This window comes from Perognathus longimembris, chromosome 25 (genome assembly GCF_023159225.1).
Source record: "Perognathus longimembris pacificus isolate PPM17 chromosome 25, ASM2315922v1, whole genome shotgun sequence".
In the NCBI taxonomy this organism is placed as follows: Eukaryota; Metazoa; Chordata; class Mammalia; order Rodentia; family Heteromyidae; genus Perognathus; species Perognathus longimembris.
The window spans coordinates 13,152,414-13,173,793 of NC_063185.1; the positions used below are offsets into that span (position 1 = coordinate 13,152,414).

At 50.4% G+C, this 21,380-nt stretch overlaps 1 protein-coding gene across 2 annotated transcripts in view; it reads left to right on the plus strand.

Moving 5' to 3' along the window:
- Anxa6 (annexin A6) overlaps positions 1-21,380 on the plus strand; it is a 44,224-nt gene that overhangs the window by 10,740 nt on the left and 12,104 nt on the right. For both annotated transcript variants that reach the window (XM_048333989.1, XM_048333990.1), the window contains exons 3-18: positions 3,595-3,685; positions 4,645-4,739; positions 5,199-5,312; positions 6,848-6,938; positions 8,016-8,095; positions 8,626-8,682; positions 9,564-9,657; positions 10,252-10,347; positions 11,305-11,363; positions 12,876-12,998; positions 14,282-14,340; positions 15,973-16,051; positions 18,057-18,138; positions 19,858-19,952; positions 20,732-20,845; positions 20,965-21,055. In XM_048333989.1, coding sequence (XP_048189946.1) covers positions 3,595-3,685; positions 4,645-4,739; positions 5,199-5,312; positions 6,848-6,938; positions 8,016-8,095; positions 8,626-8,682; positions 9,564-9,657; positions 10,252-10,347; positions 11,305-11,363; positions 12,876-12,998; positions 14,282-14,340; positions 15,973-16,051; positions 18,057-18,138; positions 19,858-19,952; positions 20,732-20,845; positions 20,965-21,055 — 1,420 coding nt within the window. The remainder of the gene's footprint in view (positions 1-3,594; positions 3,686-4,644; positions 4,740-5,198; positions 5,313-6,847; positions 6,939-8,015; positions 8,096-8,625; positions 8,683-9,563; positions 9,658-10,251; positions 10,348-11,304; positions 11,364-12,875; positions 12,999-14,281; positions 14,341-15,972; positions 16,052-18,056; positions 18,139-19,857; positions 19,953-20,731; positions 20,846-20,964; positions 21,056-21,380) is intronic.

Genomic DNA, 21,380 nt, shown 5'->3' on the forward strand with positions numbered 1-21,380 from the left:
GTACTAGCACAAATAAAATAAAATAGTTGCTATCAACCACCTCCAATTCTTATCTCTGCTTCTAGTGGCCCACCCCATGTCATACGCCTGTCCCTGTGCAAACACGCTCGCACGCTCACAGTGCTCGCTCTTCTGGGCTCTGTTCGCTCCAGTTCCTTCTACAGCTGTCCTTTCAAAAGAGGGACAGGGCACCTAAAGGCCTGAGAGTGTGGTGTCCCGGGATGTAACAGCTCTATAGCTTATTTCACAGGGAGGCTTTGGGTTGAAATGCAGTGAGGAACCACAGCACTCCGAGAACGAACAGGACAGGGGAAGACAGCCCAGCCCAGCCCATGCCTGGGATGCTGGGGAAAGGCCTAGGGAGGTTCCACAGGGGTGGCTGGAACCCCAGTGCAGGTGATCAGCCCTGGGGCAGCTGCTGCTGCTGCTGCTGTATTCTGGGTGTGGCCTCTGCCTACAGAGCCCCAGGGCCTGGGCCACTCACCAGCTGGCACCACGACCTGCTGAATATTTCAGGTGGAAAGTCCCTTGTCCCTCTCCCCTCCCCCCATCATGAGTACGGGCGGCCAAGATGCCTTCTGCCAGAGACAGGAGAGGCTTTGGAGCAGGTAGCCGAGGAGAGGCCCAGCCATCCATGTGGGGAGCACTCCCCACACAGTGGGGTTGAGGAGGACTGCCAGTGAGAACTCTGGGCCTGGATGATTGTCTTGTCTCTGTGGCTCTAAATGTGACCGATGCTAAGAAGCTCAACCACATTCACAAGTGACTGTGGTCATGTGGTGTTCTGGGTAACAGCTCTGATGGGAGATTATTTATTTAGGGGTTAGATGTAAAGGTCCAGCACGGGCATCAGTTGTCTTCCTGACTACTGTCTTCCTGTCCTGGTGGCAGCACTTGAGTGTCTACCCTGGTCATCTCTGAGCAGCAGCTGGGCTGGGGCTGGCCCCTGCCTTTGTGGGGTCCCTAGATCAGATTGTCCCGGCCAAGCTGGGCTTAGGAATGGTGAGAAGTGAGGCGTGGGGCAAAGCAAGTCCCCTGCGAGGTGCCATTGTCTGGTGTTTGGCTTGGTACTCTTTCCTTCCCTGCCCAGGGCAGGATCGGGTTGCAGGAGATTCATGGATAGCGGGAAGAAGGCTGTGTCACTTTCTACTCATTCGCCTTTTCAGAACTTTAAATAGCAGCCCTGCGCCCACGCATGCATGCCTCAGAGGAGGCCGCCTCCGCAGACACAAACCAAACAGCAGGCTCTTGCTCCTTGAAAGTACAGTCTGTGGGTCACCCCCCCCCCCACCTTACTCCTTGATCCTTGGATTCTTTTCTGCCTCCACCATCCCCCAAGCAAAACTCAGCCCTGGCTGTTTTCACTCATTACCTTGCTTCTGCCTGGGATAGATGTTAAATTATTTGTTGGGATGTGTGTGTGTGTGTGTGTGTCTGTCTGTGTCTGTGTCTGTGTCTATCTCTCTCTCTGTGTCTGTCTGTCTGTCTCTGTCTCTCTGTGTATGTGTGTGTCTGTGTCTGTCTCTCTGTCTGTCTCTGTCTCTCTGTGTATGTGTATATGTGTGTCTGTCTCTCTCTGTCCATCTCTCTGTGTATGTGTGTATATGTGTGTCTGTCTGTCTCTGTCTGTCTGTCTCTGTGTGTCTCTGTGTCTGTCTGTCTGTCTCTGTCTATGTATGTGTGTGTGTGTGTATGTCTCTGTCTATGTATGTGTGTGTGTCTGTCTGTCTCTGTCTATGTATGTGTGTGTCTGTCTGTCTGTCTCTGTCTCTTTCTCTATCTCTGTCTCTGTCTCTCTCTCTCTCTGCTTTGGAGCTAGGAATTCAGGAAAGACAGAGCTGGGATGTTCTCTCTCTTCCTAAGCCCCTGCATGGGGCCGGGCCCAGGTCACATTGCCGCTCTCGGATGCTCCCGTGGACCCTGGTTTTACTCAGTGCCATGGCTGACCCACAGGTGCCTGCCTCCTTTGTGAACTGGCCCATTGTGCATTCAGGTTTAGATCTGATGTCTGAGATCCCTTGGCTCTCAGTCCACCTCCCCTTTCCTTCAGGGACCATTGCCAGCTTGTCCTTAGATGCTGGTTCACAGCTTGGTTTACTTAACTGGGCCCACAGAAACAGCCTTTATCTCTGCATTGAACCTGAGGGTTTCTCTAGGTCCCCTGAGTAAACTGGCAGGTACATATGGGAGGCAGGGGTCTGTCTGTGTGGGTTCTTAAAGTGGCTTTGCTTCTCTGGGCTTGGCTGCTTCTTGTCTAAAGCAGCTACTAAAATAATCCCCGGAGTGCAGGGCAAAGGGCTTTTGAACTGTGAGTGCATGAAAAGAAAAGAAGATCAGTTCTTGTTGGTCTCACTGGGTCATTTCCATCCCCTTCCAAGCAGCCACTTTTTTTCCCACTCTTTCCCAGGGGTGGCAGGGCTGTGGATCTTAGCCACGAGAAGTGGCACTGCCCATTGGGGAAGCTGGAGCAAGTAGATCTAGAAACTTATCTACACTCTTCCCTAGGGTTAGGAGACGACCAGTATTTGTTTTTTCACTTGTTTTGTTTCACTCTTTTGGTGGTATTTGGGTTTGAATTGAGGCATCTGAAATCCCAGCTATGCCCCTGATATTATTTTCCTTTTTTTTTTTTTTTTTTTTTGTTAGTCATGGGTTTGAACTCAGGGCCTGGGCACTGTCTCTAAACATCTCTGCTCAAGACTAGCACTCAGCCACTTTGAGCTACAGCTCCACTTCCGGTTTTTTGGTGGTTAATTGGAGATAAGAGGTTCACTGAGGCCAGGCTCTGGTAGCTCACGCCTGTAATCCTAGCTACTCAGGAAGCTGAGATCTGGGGATTGTGGTTCAAAGCCAGCCTGGGCAGGAAAGTCTGTGAAACTCTTCAATTAACTACCAGAAAACTAGAAATGGTGATGTGGCTCAAAGTGGTAGAGTGCTAGGTTTGAGCAAAAAAAAAAAGTGGGGGCTGGGGATATGGCCTAGTGGCAAGAGTGCTTGCCTCGTATACATGAGGCCCTGGGTTCAATTCCCCAGCACCACATATACAGAAAATGGCCAGAAGTGGCGCTGTGGCGCAAGTGGCAGAGTGCTAGCCTTGAGCAAAAAGAAGCCAGGGACAGTGTTCAGGCCCTGAGTCCAAGCCCCAGGACTGGCCAAAAAAAAAAAAAAAAAAAAAAAAAAGTGATGGACAACACTCAGGCCCAGAGTTCAATCCCCACAACTGGGGGTGGGGGGTGAGGGGGCGAGAGAGAGAGAGAGAGAGAGAGAGAGAGAGAGAGAGAGAGAGAGAGATTTTCACTAACATTTCTTCCCAGTTTGTTATTGAACTGTGATCCTCAGATCTCAGCCTCCTGAGCTGCTAGGATTATAGGTGTGAGTCACCAATGCCCAGCTTCATACCTTATCTTTTTCAGTTTCCTGCTTTTCTTGGGGTGAACTTAGTACTTTGATCCTTCTTTCTTTGTCTCCTGAGTAGCTGGGATGACAGGTGTAAGCTTAGTTCACATAGCTTAGTACTTGGCTTTTTTAGGGGAAAGGAGCTCAGTCTAAACCCAAGGTCAGCATGTTACCCTCTCTCTGCCTTTCTTTCCACAGGGTGCCAAGTACCGAGGCTCTATTCACGACTTCCCAGACTTCGATTCCAACCAGGATGCTGAGGCTCTGTACACCGCCATGAAGGGCTTTGGTGAGTGCCAGGCCCCCAGACAGTGGATTCTGCAGGAAGGAGGCTTCGTTGTCAGTGCTCCTTAACAATGTGGGCATAGCCTACAGCCCGTTCCTGTTGGTGGGAATGGGCACGAGATGGTGAAATGTCCTGTGTGTTGTATTTGCTCTGGATGTTAGGGATCAAGCCCAGCACCTCATGTACATAATCAGGTTCTTTGCCACCAAACTGCACCCTGTAGCCTTATTCATAATAAAACATTTGGGGCCAATAGTAAATCATAAAGAATAATGGAAGCCTTCTCCACAGAACCTACTCTGCCCCTCCTCAGTTTCTGGAAAAGTGAGGGCCTCTTTGGTGTAGTTGAAATCTTCTTGGTAGGCCCCTCCCCTTAGCTCCCCCCACCTTTGTTCAGCATAACTACTACCCTGGTGTTGGTGCTTATTGCTTTTTCTTTAGAGACCTGGGATCTCTTCTCTTCTCTTCTCTTCTCTTCTCTTCTCTCTCTCTTTCTTTCTTTCTTTCTTTCTTGCCAGTCCTGTGGCTTGAACTCAGGGCCTGGGCACTGTCCTTGAGCTTCTTTTGCTCAAGGCTAGCACTCTACCACTTGAGCCACAGTGCCACTTCCAGTTTTTCCTGTGATTCATTGGCGATAAAAATCTCAGGGACTTTTCCTGCCCTGGCTGGCTTCAAACTGTGATCCTCAGCTCTCAGCCTCCTGAGTAGCTAGGATCATAGGCATGAGCCATGACTGGCACCCAGTTGACACCTAGGATTTCTAAGTTATGCTCATTGTGAGATCCTAGACAAGTCCTTGCCCCTCTCTGTGCCTCAGTTTCCTTGCTTGTACAGTGGTGCTATAATCCCTCTCAATGAGGACTTAACAGATCCCCATAGACCCAGAGCTCAGACAAGGAAGCAGCCTGAGTGGGCTTCCTGGAGGCAGTGTGAGCTAACGGTGATCATCTCCCGTCTTCCAGGCAGTGACAAAGAGGCCATACTGGAGCTGATCACCTCCCGGAGCAACAGGCAGAGGCAGGATATCTGCCAGAGCTATAAGTCTCTCTATGGCAAGGTAACCATAGCATCCGAGAGCAGCCAGGATGAGGATAGGGGTGGGGGAGGGCTGTCACACACCTGTGTGTTCATGTAGGTTCTTTGGGTCAGCCCCCATACTGGCCCTTCTGCCTCGGAACCTGCCCTGGCTCTTTCTCTTCCTGCAGTCCGACCTAAGGGTAGGGCACCTGCTATATATGGGGTTCTGTGCCGGTGTTAGGGCTCCACTGGGAATAGTCCCAGGTCGTGGAGAGAGAGAGGCACAGTAGACAGGGAAGGAGTTGGGGGTGGGAATGGTGCTGTGCTGAGGACATGAACCTGTGCAGCCCATTTGCTGAGTGACTTTGGTTGGGTGACTGAGGTCCGTAGGGCTGGCTCTCGGAGATAACAGTCCCTGCAAGAGGTGATGCAGTGTCTGTCAGCCGAGGCCTCGCTGCCTGCACCTGTGCCATGACATGCTGCTCTTCCCCACCCTCAGGACCTCATTGCAGACTTGAAGTACGAACTGACGGGGAAGTTTGAGCGGCTCATCGTCGGCCTGATGAGGCCACTCGCCTACTGCGATGCCAAGGAAATCAAAGATGCCATTGCGGTAAGTAAGCACAGGGGCGAGTTTGGGGCTGGGGGGGGGGGGCGGGCTGGGGCATGAATAATGGAGTATTTGGGGCTCTACAACAAGTATCCACTGGGCCTGGACCTACACAACAGATGGTGTTGTGCTTCTAGAGGCAGCCCGTCCCACAGGGCTTGCCCAGCCTACTCCAGCCATCCAGCTGTGGACAGATGTGTGACAAATCCACAGCCCTTGGTTATAGTCCTGAGGAGGTGGGATGTGGGGACATGAGGACAAATAGTGGGATCAAAACCCCTCTGTTACAACTAAGTGAAGATTTAAGAAAAAGAAAAAGGGGGGAGGGAGAAAGATAGTGTCCAGGGTGCCCTAAAGAGGGTCATCAGGGCAAAACCCCAAGTTTTAGAGGATGTCTGGGGGAGTTTAGGGGATGCCTGGGGAACAGATTTTGGGGATACTTGAGAAGGCCGTGTCAAGCCCAGAAGCATGGGTGGATTTGGCAGATAGAGTGGGAGAAGGGCAAGAGGGAACGTGGGGGAAGATGAAAAAGCCTGTCATATGGAGGCTGGGATGCAACTCGGTCGTAGGGCACTTGCCCCACCCAGGTAAGGCCCTGAGCTCCACCCACAAACCCGCAGGATCTGTTAAGTAAAACCTGGTTTGGATCTTGCACATGGCAGTTAAAGAGGCTGTTCAACATGAATGTACCTCATAAGCAGAAACAGCAGCTGTGTGAGCTTACCACCTCCTCAGCCTCCCTTATCAACTGCCCAAGCAACAACGCTTAAGAGCAACTCTGCTTTGCAGAAGAGAAAACCAAGGCCCAGAAAGACAGTCTCTTTTTCCTCTCTCTCCCTGTCTCTCTCTGTTTGTCTCTCTGTCTCTCTGTCTCTGTCTCTCTCTCTCTCTTTATTGGTACTGGTTTCTGTCAAGGCTGGTGCTCTACCACTTGAGCCACCCTTCTACTTCCAGCTTTTTGTTGGCTAATTGGAGGTAAGAGTCTCATGGGCTTTCCTGCTCAAGCTGGCTTTGAGTTTCAATCCTGAGATCTCAGCCTCCTGAATACCTAGGATGACAGACGTGAGCCACTGGCACACGGCAAGATCGTATTTAAGAAGTCACAAGAAGCTGGGTGATTCTGTCTCACTCCCCCAATCCTAGGTACCCAGCAGGCCGAAATCTGAGGATCACAGTTCATAGCGAGCCCAGGCAGGAAAGTCTGTACGACTTACCTCCAAAGAAAGCTGGAAAAAAGAGCTGTGGCTCTAGTGGTAGAGTGCTAGCCTTGAGTGGAAAAGTTCAGGGACAGTGCCTAGGCCTTGAGTTCAAGCCCCAGGACCAACACACTCTCTGTCTCTCTGTCTCTGTCTCTGTCTCTCTCTCTCTCTCTCTCTCTCTCTCACACACACACACACACACACACACACACACGTTAATCACAAGAGCAAGCTGCTTATAGGAAAGGGACTAGAACCTATGTCTTGAGTTTCAGGGCAGCAGCTCCAGTGCTGAGGCCCCTGTAGGGTCCTCCATCTTCATGTGCTCCTCTTCTCTAGGGAGCTGGCACTGATGAGAAATGCCTCGTTGAGATCTTGGCTTCCCGGACCAATGAGCAGATGCACCAGCTGGTGGCAGCATACAAAGATGGTAAGATGTACAGCAGATCCTTGCTCAAGATCTTTGCGTATGAAATGAAGATGGTTGTGGGGCGGAGCCACTGACACTAGCCACACCCCCGACACCAGCCATCTGCCCATGAGTCCATCTATTAAGTACTCTGTGTGGGGCGTGGGTTTTATGCAAGGTTCAGTATAGGCTAGTGCACAAAGCCATCGTAGTCTCTGCCACTTAGAACTCCCAGACACACGAGGGAGATGATGATGGAGACACACCATAGGTGCGTCATCAGATAAACTGGACAGTGTTGCCTTGTATCTGAGGGTTATGAAGGAGACAGACAAGAGTCAAACCTTGATGGAGGAGGACTAAGCGGTCAGGGAATGCCCATCTGAAGAGGAATATGAAGAGTGGTGCAAGTCAGGTGCTGGTGGCTCACACCCGTAATCCTAGGTCTCAGCTCAGGAGGCTGAGATCTGAGGATCGCGGTTCAAAGCCAGCCTGGGCAGTAAGTCTGTGAGACTCTTTTCTCCAGTGAAGCACCAGAAAACTGGAAGTGGCTCTGTGACCCAAGCACTAGTCTTGAGCTGAAGAGCTCAGGGACAGCGCCCAGGCCCAGAGTTCAAGCCCCATGAATGACCAAAAAAAGACTGTTCTGGCCAAAAGGAACAAGTGCAAGGGACCTGAAACGGAAATGAGCTTCAAAAGGGGAAAGGCAGGGCAGTCACTCAGTACATCGGAGACCAAGAGAGACATGATGCTCTTGAGTACAGTGACGAGTAGAGGGTACACCAATGCAACAGAGATGGGTGGGAAGGCAGCTTCCCTCCGCCCTGTAGGTAGCCCTGGCAGAGTGGATGGATAGAATTGGCCAGGTAGAAGACACCATCTGTAGTAAGATGGTACAGGGCTAGAAGTAGGTTCCATGTTTGTTTGGTTTTACATCATATTGTGCCATCCCTGAGTCTCATCATGTGTATATGGATTTGGGGACTTGTGACAAATGCCTCATCACTTTGAGAGGAGCAGCAAGGATCCCGGAGTGGCGGGGATGGGGGTGGGGGCCCCTCTGGAGATGAAGCTAGAGTTTGTGTGTGTCTCCTGCAGCCTATGAGCGAGACCTGGAGTCTGACATCATCGGCGACACATCTGGCCACTTCCAGAAGATGCTCATCGTCCTGCTGCAGGTGGGTACGGGGCGTTTGCTGGGCCCCTCCCCAGAGCTGTCCTGCAGACAGGCTCTGAGGGGCGAGGGCCCCTTGTCCCTGCTGCTTAGGCAGGTGGATGATTCAGTGTGAGTCCTTCTTCTATACTGTGTCTTCGGCCCTCCCCGCCTCCCCTCTTTCCTCCCCCCACTGCCTATTATGTTCTCTGGACCCTGAGAGTTTAGCTCCCAAGTCAGTACCTTTCTGAAGCACTATCTATAAATGATTTCCTTCAGTTATCCCCTTCCCATGACTATAACCACCCACATCCCATGTTAAGCAGCCAGGCAGTGGTCAGGAGTAGAGAAGTGGGACTTCACTTTTGTTCACAGGTGCAGTGCTGGGGGGTCGGGACGGGGTTCCCCACTCCCATACTCAGAGACAGAGATGCTGCCCCTTCACCCTCCCGCAAATGCAGTTGTGTGGCGTGACAGCTCTGTTTCTCGCTTCGTCCCAGAAATGTACCCAAGCTCTGCACTGCTGGAGACACATTTTCCTATCTCTCTGTCTAGGGAACTAGGGAAGAAGACGATGTCGTGAGCGAGGACTTGGTCCAGCAAGATGTCCAGGTGGGCAGGCACTGAGGGAAGTCCCCAAGGCACCTGCTGAGGAGCCTGGGGAGAGAGGGGGAGGGGGAGGGGACATGGGAGTATTTATTTATTTACATGGTGCTTGATTGAAGAAAAGATTGAAGTTATCTTTCAAAGGTATGTTGCATGTACACAGATGAGATGCATTTTTATAGGAGCTTTCATTGTGGTTCATTGATTCATTTTATCATGTCATATGGGTTGGAGTTAAAGGCCTACTATGTGCTAGGGCTCTCTGCCAATCACTTCATAAACAAAATCAGACTGTACTGGAGAGATGGGCACACATCGATCCCACAAACACCCGTGTCAGCATACCATCCAGGTGGGGTGTTTTGCATCAGCATGTACCACTAAAGTGCCAGTATGACAAACATGAAGACAGACCCCCATGCCTTTGAGGGTCCCCTGCAATAGTGGGGAGACAGACATGTGAGGAAATCATTGTAACGCATGGTAGGTTAGGGAGATAAAGAGCAAAAAGTGATGGGAGAGGAGGGAGAGAAGGAAAGACCGTTCTACCTGGAGACTGCAGGAGGGTACATTGAGGGAGGGAAAAAAAGAGAACACTTGATTGGAGCCCTGAAAGTTGAAGAGCTTCCCCAGAAAGAAAGGAAGAAAGATTTGCAGGTATATGCAAAGGTCCTGAGGCTACCAGTTACTTACTGCTATGTCAGGATCAGACATCTGTTCTGAATGGCGTGGCCAGGGTGTTCTATCCCCCAGTTTCCTTTTTTTTTTTTAATATTGTGGTTTGAACTGAGGGCCTTGTGCTTGTTAGTCCTATCCTCCCCGACTTGGGCCATACCCCAACCCCCCCTGAGGTTTTGTTGCCGTTAAGTCCTGCCTCTTCTCTTTAGGACCTGTATGAGGCAGGGGAACTGAAATGGGGAACAGATGAGGCCCAGTTCATTTACATCTTGGGAAATCGCAGCAAGCAGCACCTCCGCTTGGGTAAGGTCCAGAAAAGACCCCACAGCTTGGCTGCTGGGGGTTTGTGCCCAGATCCTTTCTCTTCGCCTTTTCTCCTAATGGTGGCACAAGAGCTACTTCAGCTCTGATTCCATGAGACAATGAGTGGTTTTATAGGGTCCCTCTTCTAAGTCATTAATAGGCTATCCACCCGTCCACATAAGAATTGATCTTATATATTTTTTCTGCCACATTATATGTAGTGGTAGAATTACATAGAGTCCCGTCCTTCAGAAGTCCCTGTACCTTCTCGACATTACAAGTACAGTATCCTGAATATCCTCTCTCTCTCTCTCTCTCTCTCTCTCTCTCTCTCTCTCTCTCTCTCTCTCTCTCTCTCTCTCTCTCTCTCTCTCTCTCTCTCGTGTGCCAATCCTGGGGCTTGAACTCATGGCCTGGGCACTGTCCCTGAGCTTCTTTTGCTCAAGGCTAGCACTCTACCACTGGAGCCACAGTGCTAACTTCTGGCTTTTTCTGTATATGTGGTGCTGAGGAATCGAACCCAGGGCTTCATGTATGCTAGGCGAACGGTCTCACTAAGCCACATTCCCAGCTCTTTCTCTCTTTTTGACACAGTGTTTGATGAGTATCTGAGGACCACAGGGAAGCCGATCGAAGCCAGCATCCGAGGAGAACTGTCTGGGGACTTCGAGAAACTAATGCTGGCCGTGGGTATGTCCTGAGGTCACCTTCCCAAGGGATTCTGGGATACCAGCCCTGGAGAAAGAGCCAGGAATTGGACATGGGGAACTCATTTGTGGAGTTGGGAAGGAGACCAGATGGACTGTGAGTCCTGAGGGTTTGGGTCAGGATGGCATGGCCAGAGCTGGGAGGGACAGGACAGGTTGGGATTGAGGTCTGATTTCTGCCCAGCCCCCTTCTCCAGGGCGATAGAGGGAGAAAAGCACTGCACTTGGGGCTACAGAGAGCAGGGATTATGACCCAAGATTTTTGTGGAGACCAGGTGCCTCCAGAGGCTCATGCCTGTAATCCTGGCTACTCTGGAGGCTTGGATCTGGGGATCACTGTTGAAAGCCAACCCAGGAATACAAATCCAAGATAGTCTTAATCTCCAAGTAACCACCAAAAAAGCCAAAAGTGGAGGTATGGCTGAAGGAGTAGAGCACCAGCCTTGAGCAGAAAAAAAGCCAAGCAAGAGTGCAAAGCCCAGAGTTCAAGACCAAAAATAAAAAGAATTAAAAAAAAAAAAAAAAAAGACTTGTGGAGGGCCTAGTGTGCCCGCACTGCACTGCTTAATCTTTAGGAAAAGGTAGGGAACGGGCACTGCTTTTCTCTTCACTTCATAGTGAGGGAGGAGTTGCTCCTGGGGCTTGAACCTACCCTGAGTACTGTCCCTGACTTGATTTTTTTTTTAACTTTCATATGAAGAATTTAATTATCTATAGACATAACTATTCCAAAAGTGGGTATTGCAGGTGTGAAAGCCTCAGGTTTATATATTTATATATTTTACATTCACCTGATTTTTTTTTCTCTGAATTTGTAATAAAACAAAAGCCAGGATTCTTCCTGCCTTTGAACTTGGTGGTCCCTCAGGGATAGAAACAAAGGTCATATCTTTCGTAGTCGGCCCAGGATAACCCGCATCTTCTTCCTCTTTCTTTCCAGTGAAATGTATCCGGAGTACCCCAGAGTATTTTGCTGAAAGACTCTTCAAGGCCATGAAGGTGTGTGGTGTGGGGTTGGTGTGACTGGTTGAAGGAGGGGCCTCTGCCCACTCCCGTAGGACTCTTGGGACTCTTTGGCAAGTCCTGGATTCCACTGGCCAAAGAGAATCTTTCAGAGAATGGCCACAGAATTGCCTCTGGAGATGGCACTGTGTCTCAGGTTAGCGCCAAACCCTGGGATGCTGTTTGGTACCAGTCTCCTGCCCTGAGTCCCTGATCAACCAGAGGGTATGCTGGCAGACTGCCGCTGGTCCATCCAACCAAATGGTTTGGGAGCCTACACTTAACAAAGAGTAACTTGGTCAGGCGCTGGTGGCTCATGCCCATAATCCTAGCTACTCAAGGAGCCTAAGATCTGAAGGTTATGATTCAAAGCCAACCTTGGGCAGGAAAGTCCATGAGACTCTGATCTCCAGTGAACCACCAGAAAGCCAGACGTGACGCTGTGGCTCCAGTATTAGAACACTAGCCTTGAGCAAAAGAGCTCAAGAACAGCACCCGGGCCCTGAGTTCAAGTCCCATGACTTACCAAAGAAAAGTAACTTAGCCGAGAGTGGATGAGACAAGCCTGTCATCCTAGCTACTCAGGAGGCAGAGATCTGAGGATCTTGATTCCAAATCAGGTCCAGAAGAAAAGCCCACAAGATTCTGTCTCTTATTAATCATCAAAAAAAAAATGATGAGGTGGGCTGGGAACGTGGCTTAGTGGGAGAGGGTTTGCCTAACATGCATGAAGTTCTGGTTTCAATTCCTTGGTGCCACATAAACAGAAGTGGTGCTGTGGCTCAAGTGGTAGGGTGCTAGCCTTGAGCAAAAGAAGCTCAGGGACAGCGCCCAGGCCCTGATTTCAAGCCCCTGGACTGGCAAAAAAGGATGAGGCACTGAGTTCAAAGCCCTAGAACTTGGCAATAAAATAAATAAGTAATAGTAACCAAGTAAGCCAGCAGGAGGAATGGGAAGGGGGAAGATTAGGTGACTGAGTTCCTTATCTGCATACCTAAAACCATCTTAATGATCCCTGTTATTTTGTATAAGTGACGCATGCTCAATAAACGATAGTAATGAACTAGAATGTGTATGGCCTGGGAACTCAACCTTGGCATCACCTGCTAAGAGGGTTATGCGATAACTTGGCGGTTCCACTCCAGGAGTGGCTGAGAACAGCGCTTGCCAGGCTTCTGCACATGTGGCACACCTCACTAAATAAATGCAGTCTGATGCCGACGGAGGCCCATGGCCTAGGGGCTCGGGCCTTTCTCATCCCACATGGTTATCTGCAAAAGGCAATAGATGGCCAGTCTATCAACCAGTGCATCATAGTGAGGCTTTCCTGCTTCCAGTACAGTAAGATTAGGAGGATGCAGATTGATGTATGAAGAAGGAACTCATGTCAGTATGCACCTTTCATCAGTTGTTTCTCACTTTTGATTATGAAAACCGTGTTTCTGCCTATGCAAGGGGCTCTCTGCCTCTTCTCAAGCACCTGTTACTCAAAACCTGCTTGTCACCCAGGGCCTGGGGACCCGGGACAACACCCTGATTCGCATCATGGTCACCCGGAGCGAGCTGGACATGCTTGACATTCGAGAAATCTTCCGGACCAAGTATGAGAAGTCGCTCTACAGCATGATCAAGGTCAGCTCCAGGGAGTTCAAGGGCAGGGGTGATTGAGAGAGGCCGAGCTACAGCACAAAGGCCTCTTCGTTCCAAGGGCAGTGAGACTCCTACAAGGTGGAGTCACTGAAGAACACAGTGTCGACTAGAAGACTCTGGCTTAGTGATGACTGGGGTACCCAGCCCACAAGGCCTTCCATGGCCTTGGCTGTAAAGTTAGGTCTTTCCCGCCGCGCTTCCGTGCCTCCCTCCTTCCCTTATCCTCCTTCCCTCCTTCCTTCCTGCCTTCTTTCCTTCCTTTTTATTTTGTGTTGAGTAGAGTAAGCTTTTGTGACCATGACAGGGAAAGAGGTCTGGTATGTGTTACTAAAATAAGTTTCCAGTGAGGAATTTGTTTAGGTGTTGTTGGGTGAATCATGTTCCATGGGAAAGTAAGTTTGAAAGAAGATGGAATAAACAAAAATAAATAAACCTGGCATCTAGAATTTCTCACAGCCATGACTGTGTTAAAGCTTACTAGCTCACACCTGTCATCCTAGCTACACAGGAGGCTGAGATCTGAAGATCATGGTTGGAAGCCAACCTGGGCAGAAAAGTCTGTGAGACTCTTGTGCAGTTAACCAGCAGGTAGCCAGAAGTGGAAGATGTGGCTCACGTGGTAGAGCACCGTCCTTGAGTGAAAAAGTCAAGCCAGAGCTTGAGGCCCTATATCAGTATATCCGTGGCTTTGGGAAATGCCCATGGAAACTTAATTCCATGAGGTATTTCCCCTTGGAGGACTGAGCTGAGCATTCTGTTGGGAACCATCTTTGTCCTATTGTGGAAGAACAGCAAGCGTCTCCTATCTCCATACTTGGGGGAGACATACAGACAACTTGAATTGTACATTATCAGAACTGTTTACACCACAAAAATTGGAAGGTGCCACAAACCAAAGCCTTTTCTTTCTCCTCCCTCCCACTCCCTTGAAAGCCAGTTATCATCAAGAGAAATAGAGCTGGGAATGTGGCTTAGTGGTAGAATGCTTGCCTACCATGCATAAAGTTCTGGGTTCAATTCCTCAGTCCCACATTAAAAGAAAAAGCCGGAATTGTGCTATGGCTCAAATGGCAGAGTGCCAGCCTTGCGTGAAAGAGCTCAGAGACAGTGCCCAGGCTCTGAGTTCAAGCCCCAAGAGAAGCAGGGCTGGGATGGAAGAGTGTTCAGCCTTCACTGTTTGGGGTTATCTAGGCAGAACTTTCCCTTGTTGGGAAAGGTGGCTCAGGGTGGAGTTGGAAGTCACCTTTTCTTCCCTCTCTCCCCAGAACGATACCTCTGGAGAGTACAAGAAGGCTCTGCTGAAGCTGTGTGGAGGAGATGATGAGTAAGTAGCCCCAGGGTCCTGGCAAGAGGGAGTAGCTGGGCCTCTCTCTCCCAGCTTTCATCCTGGCAGATGAGTGGATCAAATGAGGCCCAAGCGTCATGCAGGTGAAAGAGGCCCCTTGCCAGCGTCTGTGGAGCTTGCTGCGTCTGTGCATCTGAACGTTAGTGTGCTCTTCTGTGCGTGGAGATGTCTGGTCTTGGAAACTTAGAAAGTCAGTCTGTAATTTGGACCGGGAAGCAGAATATAGAAGTCCAGGCCCTGCTGCTTGGTAGCATCATGGGGAGAATACCAGTACTGGCTCCGCCCACTTACCTGATTTACATATTTGTGTGTAGGAAGTACCTTCCTACGGCTCCCATGGAGCCCCCAGCCAGGATGGCCTGCAGGTGAGGAGGTGCCTGTAGGCCCCATGCACAAGGCAACCTGTCCTGGGTGGGGGTCTCTTGGAGGTTCTGAGGGCGGAGGGTGAGACCCAAGAGGAAGGGAATAGCCAGATGCCAGACAGCAAGGTTTGGGGGAGTTTGGGGTGGTAGAAGTCACCCACAGAAGTCCTGGAGGTGAGAAAGAATGCGTGAGTTCGTTCATGTGATGGAGGGCATTCTTGTGCACTAGGAGAGAGGCAGAAAGGGGGGTCCAGCAGAGGCCTCTTCCCCAAATATTAGCCTGGACCAGGACTTGACCAGATTGGGGGAAAGAGAATTGTGGTTGCTCCATTGTGGATGTTAAGGAAAGGTCATGAGAGCATTCATCCTGTCGATATGGAAGGTGCCGCAGGGGCAGAACATTTGGGCCACAAATTTGCGGGGCCCCAGGTAGTTAGTTGGCAGGACGTGAGGAATGAGGAGGCCTCTTCAAGATGGGGACGTAGACGGGAGACACCCTCACTGTAAGGAAGAGAGGATTGGAAAAGGTCCTGGCCCACTTGCTTCTGGGGCCAACAAGGCTGCAGGGAGGTGTGGCTCAAGGGAGGGCAAAGAGTAGGATGGAAGGAGGGCACCGGTAAGTGGGCACAGGCTGGAGAAAAAGCCAGAGAGCCATGTGTGCACATGTGTGTGCCTGTGTATGTGTTGGGATGTATATATTGATGTGTCTGTTGGAGTGTACATTGATATGTGTTGGAGTATGTATGTTGGGATAGTATGTGTTGGAGTGTGTGTGTTGGTTTGTGCATATTGTGTGTTGGGGTATGTCTTGGTGTCTGTTGGGATTTATATGTTGGTGTGTGGTTGTTGACAGTGTCTTGAAATACGTGCGTTGGTCTGTGTGTTGGAGTGTATCTGTTGCTGTGTGTTGGGATGTGAGGGGTATGTATGTATTGGTATGTGGGTGTTGGTTTGTGCATATTGTATGTGCGTTAGGGTGTGTGTTGGGGTTGTTGGGGTTTATATGTTGGTATATTATGTTGGTGTAGACCTGTGCATTGGGTGTGTATTAAAATGGGTGTGTTGGTGTGTTTGTGTGTTGGTGTGAGCATGTGTATTGGCATGTATTGAAGTGTATGTGTTAGTATGTGTGTTGGAGAGTCCATTGGTATGAGTGTGTGTGTGTGTGTGTGTGTGTGTGTGTGTGTGTGTAGAGGTGTAGCCCTTGATGACCTTCCCTCCTGTCCTCTCCCGACCCCCTCCCTTCCAGTGCTGCTGGCCAGTTCTTCCCGGAGGCAGCGCAGGTGGCCTATCAGATGTGGGAGCTTAGTGCAGTGTCCCGAGTAGAGGTCAGACCCTCCCCACCTCCTGCTTGACCTCTTGACCAGCAGCTTCCACTCTCCTGTGCTTCACTCCCTGCTGCTCGGGTTGGCTCCCAGCTGCCCCCTGGAGGCCAGCCTGAGGAAGCGGCGCTCACGTCTGAAGCTTCTTTCCTCCCTCCCTCACAGCATCCAACTGGGGGGCAGGCACCCAGAGGAGCCACCCCATGATTCCTGCCCTGATTCTCACACCCTGGGACGAGCTCTGGCCCCCTCCCTACTAACAAGGCTTGCTCGAATGGACATCTGGCTAGTTCCACAGGGGCCTGACCCCTTCCTGAGCCCACGGTTGGGCTTTGCATGCATGGACGCCCAGGGTCCACGGAGGACAGGGAGGAATGCTTGCACAGAAACACTTGGGGAAAGACATTGCTGACACTTGATCCGCATAAGAAGTTTGGGCCCTCGGATTCTCTCTGCTCTTTGCTGTGTGCCCTTTGCCAGGTTTCCACCTGTCTCTGGCCTTCTATGTCTGCATCTTTAAAAATGAGAGGCTTAGAGGTCTGGGGGCATGCTCACGTAGTGCAGCTCTGAGTTCAAACCCTCGTATTGGAAAAGAAAAGGATTTAAGACATGGCAAGGTCGGAGTTCTGAGGTCCTAGCATTTCCCCGAATTGAGGTGAGATGGCCTCTGCCGTGTGAGGAATGAGCTGTAGTGTGGCTGACAGGGCCCCCCACAGCATTGAACATGGGGCTTCACACAGTGGCAAGGCCAGTCTTCAGTTTCACCACCTTCCTGAGGTGACACAGCATGGTACCACATCCCTGCCACACCTGTTGGTTGTCCTAGTTCATAAACAGAACTGAGGAGCTAGGGGAGCTGGCTTTAAGCTCACATACAGCTCTATGTGTGTGTGTGTGTGCTCACGCTGGTACTGGGACTTAAACTAAGAGCTTGAACTCTGTCCCTTAGCTTTTTCACTCAGGACTGATGCAGCGTGGCGATATTTAACCCAAAGTTTTTGTTACTTTTATTTTCATTTTTTTTACGTTTGGTACATTTTTATTACCTCTTCACAGGTGACCATCTACTAATGATACAATACCAACTTTCTAACTCATGATATTAATATAACTTTTTTGCATCCATTCAGGGACCAGTATTTTCTGAGTGCCTGTTATGTGTTAGGTACTGTGGTAGACACAAGAGGATATATCAATGAATAAAACAGACAACTCTTGCCCTTTAAATTGTCCTTAAGAGGGCTGGGAATGTGGCTTAGCGGTAGAGTGCTTGCCTAGCATGCATGAAGCCCTGGGTTCGATTCCTCAGTACCACATAAACTAGAAAAAGGCAGAAGTGGCGCTGTGGCTCAAGTGGTAAGAGTGCTAGCTTTGAGCAAATAAGCTCAGGGACAGTGCCCAGGCCCCCAGTTCAAGCCCGAGGACTGACCAAAAAAAAGTTGTCCTTGAGAATGCATATGTTAGAGCTGGAGCAGCTCCTTGAGGGCTGTTCTTACCATGCACAAGCCCTTCATTGGATCCTCAGCACTAAAAAAGAAAAAGATTGCTCCAGGCAGAACTAGGTACACACTGAGAAATAACAAATGTGGAAAACAATGTAAAGGCCATTGAGGGGTAAACAAAATTGGTGATATTTCAGAACATTTTGACTGCCTCTCCAAGGACAGTGGCTGTCCATCAAGCTGTAGGGGAGGGGGGGCAGAGTGGGATTCTGATGAATGTGGGGGGCAGTGGAATGACCAGCCACAGGGAACTATGGGCCAATGCCAAGTCCATGAACCAGCCATTTTCCCCTGACCAGCACCGGCCCTGCTCCCAGGCCTGAAGTCTCTCATCTCTCAGCTGTAGGCCAGGGTCTGTCTTCCGCCTCTTCTTCTGGCCTCTTCCCCCAGGCTGCTTGGTTCGGGGCTTGTGTGGAAAACCTCTTCCTTTTCGCATGCTCAGATCTCGGCCAGGGCCTGGGAGGCCCTGGCCTGCAGACAGCTACTGAGTCCCTCTCTACTTTCCACAGCTGAAGGGAACTGTGCACCCAGCCAATGATTTCAATCCCGATGCAGATGCCAAAGCCCTGCGCAAAGCCATGAAGGGAATTGGTAAGGGGTCATGAGGGCCAGGAGATGACCACCTGCTGGTGGGTTTGGCATTGGACTGGGCAGGAGGAGGGTTGAGGCCTCTTACTAGACAAGGGACAAGGGAGACTCTAGACTAAATCTTCCCTCTCCTGGAGAGCCTCTGGACTCCCCCAGATAGGAAAGAAGGGCATGGAGACAGTTTGTAAGGAACTAGATAAGAGTCTTTCCTGGAAACCAAGTTATCCCAGCCCTCTTGGGAGCAGTAGCCTGGTATGGAAAATACCAGGGTATTTAATATAAAATATTGGGCCACAGAACTTGGGTTCATGCCCTGGCTTTGTTGCTAGCTCACTGTATGGCTTTGAGCAAGTTCTTAAATGAGTCTGGGTCTCAATTTCCCCATGTGTAAAATGAAGGAAGGCCCTTGATCCTGTTCTTGGAGCAGGAGTGCCCCCTGCTGGCCAGTCCTTCAAGGCCAGTTTGTTTTGTTTTGTTTGCAAGTAATGGGGCTTGAACTTCTGGGCCTGGGTACTCACTCGTCTGACCTCTTTTAGTGCTCTGCCACTTTGAACCACAGCTCCACTTCCCATTTTCTGGTGATAAATTGGAGATAAGAGTCTCACAGACTTTGCTTCCCAGGCTGGCTTTGACTTGAGATCCTCAGATCTCAGCCTCCTGAGTACCTAGGATTAGAAGTGTGAACCACTGGCACCCAGGTTCAAGGCCAGCTTTTGCCTGCATTGGAAAGAGCCACTAAATAATGGCCCCTTACCCAGCTAGGCCTGTGCTTTGAAAGCCCAGGCAGAGCTAGAACACCTAAGATTTAGCTTCCAGTACCTTCTCTTCTCTCAGCTGTCCCAAAAGCAACTTGAAAAGGGCTTTAGAAAAGGTAGCACACCACCTGGACCTCATTTCTATGCATCTTATGGGACTAATACTCACTGATTTTATCTATAAAAAGGTAGAGGTTAAAAATACTTTCAAAAGGGGCTGGGAATATGGCTTAGTGGCAAGAGTGCTTGCCTCGTATACATGAAGCCCTGGGTTTGATTCCTCAGCACCACATATATAGAAAACAGCCAGAAGTGGCACTGTGGCTCAGGTGGCAGAGCGCTAGCCTTGAGCAAAAAGAAGCTAGGGACAGTGCTCAGGCAATGAGTTCAAGGCCCAGGACTGGCAAAAAAAAAAAAACACAAAAAACACAAAAACCTTTCAAAAGATAAAATCACATGACAAGTTGGTGGCTATACTCTGAAAAGCAGAAAGAGACTTTTAGTCATCCTACTGTTTCCCAGAGGGACTTGAGTCGAAGAGAAAGAACATAGGATCACTATCAGGATGCGATCAGCTGTGTTGCAAAGATCCCTTAGTAACCACTCCAGCCTCTTTATGTGACTGATGTGGAAACAGGTCCAGAAAGAGAAAGAGGTAGCCAGCCATTGCCAAAGCCGGGACTGGAACTCAAAGGCCCAGACTTTCAACCCAGTGAGCTCTGCCTCCAAGGTGTCCTTTTCTCCAAAGCAGTGACATAGCCAGAGGAGGCGGGAAGCAGTCCTGGGAAGTCAGCAGCTTGAGACAGAGGCACAGTGCAGTTGCCCACAGGAACTCAGGAGCACACAGCTGCTGAGCCCAGCTTCTACCCTAAGATTGATGGGGACGGTCCGTGGGGAGGGGGAAGGGGGCGGGTCAGGGAAGCAGAACCACAGGCCTTCCTCTTAGGCCTTGTGACTTTGGTGACAGGAACCGATGAAGCCACCATCATCGATATCATCACACATCGCAGCAATGCCCAGCGGCAGCAGATCCGGCAGACCTTCAAGTCTCACTTTGGCCGGGTAAGGGTGATCATGGAGTATTTGGGGTTTGGGCTGCCGCAGGCATGCTTCTCCACTCTCCCAATTCCTTGTGATCAGTGGCTGGGTGGAGTCAGGCACAGCCCATGGCCTGGATAGAGGATAGAAGCTAGTGCATGCAGCACTTTGGAGACATAGATCCTCTGTATAAGAAGAGCTGGCTTCTAGGCCCCAGCAGTGTCAGTGGTGATGGAACCCTTGGTAGCATCTGGTTTAGGCTGATGAGCTCCCTGGATAGAAATGGTATGAGGTTTCAGCCCTGCCTCTAAGGAAAACATCCACTTCTTTGTGTCTGTGTCTGTGTATATGCGCACGTGCACATCAGTACTGGAAATTGAATCAGGGCCTGGGGAATATATCCCTGAGCTTTTTCACTCAAGGCTGGCACTTTACCACTTGAACCACAGCTCCACTTCCAGCTTTTTGCTGGTTCTTTGGAGATAAGAGTCTCATGGGCTTTCCTGCCCTGGCTGGCTTTAAACTTTAATCCTCAGATCTCAGCTTCCTAAGTATAGCTAGGATTACAGGCATGAGCCACTAATGCCTGGCTCAGATCTGCCTCTTGATTGGTTTCCCCCACCCTCTTTACATTCGTGTAAGTAGTAAGTAACACACACACACACACACACACACACACACACACACACACACACACACACACACACACTGTCCCTGTCCTCATTACAAATCTCCCTGCCCTGGGTTCTCCTTGGGCAAGTGCTGGTCTGGGTATGACCTTGGGCTGTGCTCTTTCTTCTCAGGACTTAATGGCCGACCTGAAGTCTGAGATCTCTGGAGACCTGGCGAGGCTGATTCTGGGGCTCATGATGCCGCCTGCCCATTACGATGCCAAGCAGTTGAAGAAGGCTATGGAGGTACTGTGTGGACACCAAAGGGATAGCACCCATGTTGTTTGGGAGCTGAGAGAGACAACGGTACCCCTCGATTCAGGGCTGAGACCCTGGCTGAGCTGTTCTTTGTCTGGATGTCCTAGGGAGCCGGTACAGATGAAAAGACTCTTATTGAGATTCTGGCCACTCGGAACAACGCAGAGATCCGGGCCATCAATGAGGCCTATAAGGAGGGTGAGTGTGGGAGGTGTGGGCCACACGCTGCTGGTCAGGAGTGGGTGGGAGAAGAGCCAGGGCCCCCAACTTTTAGCCTCAGCCTCCAACTTGGCCCTCGGCTCCCTCTACTCCCCACGAGGCTTTGAGAAGCCTTTTGGGCCTCATACCCCGGTGTCTGGGGAAAAGACAGACATGTCCCAGAAGGACAAAGGCCAGGCACTAGAAGACTATTTGGATGGAAGTGGGAGGAGAGAATATCCCAGCCTTCTAAGAGCTAGCCAGGGCAGGAAAGTTCATGAGACTCCTATCTGACATTAACCAGCAAAAGGCTGGGAGTGTGGCT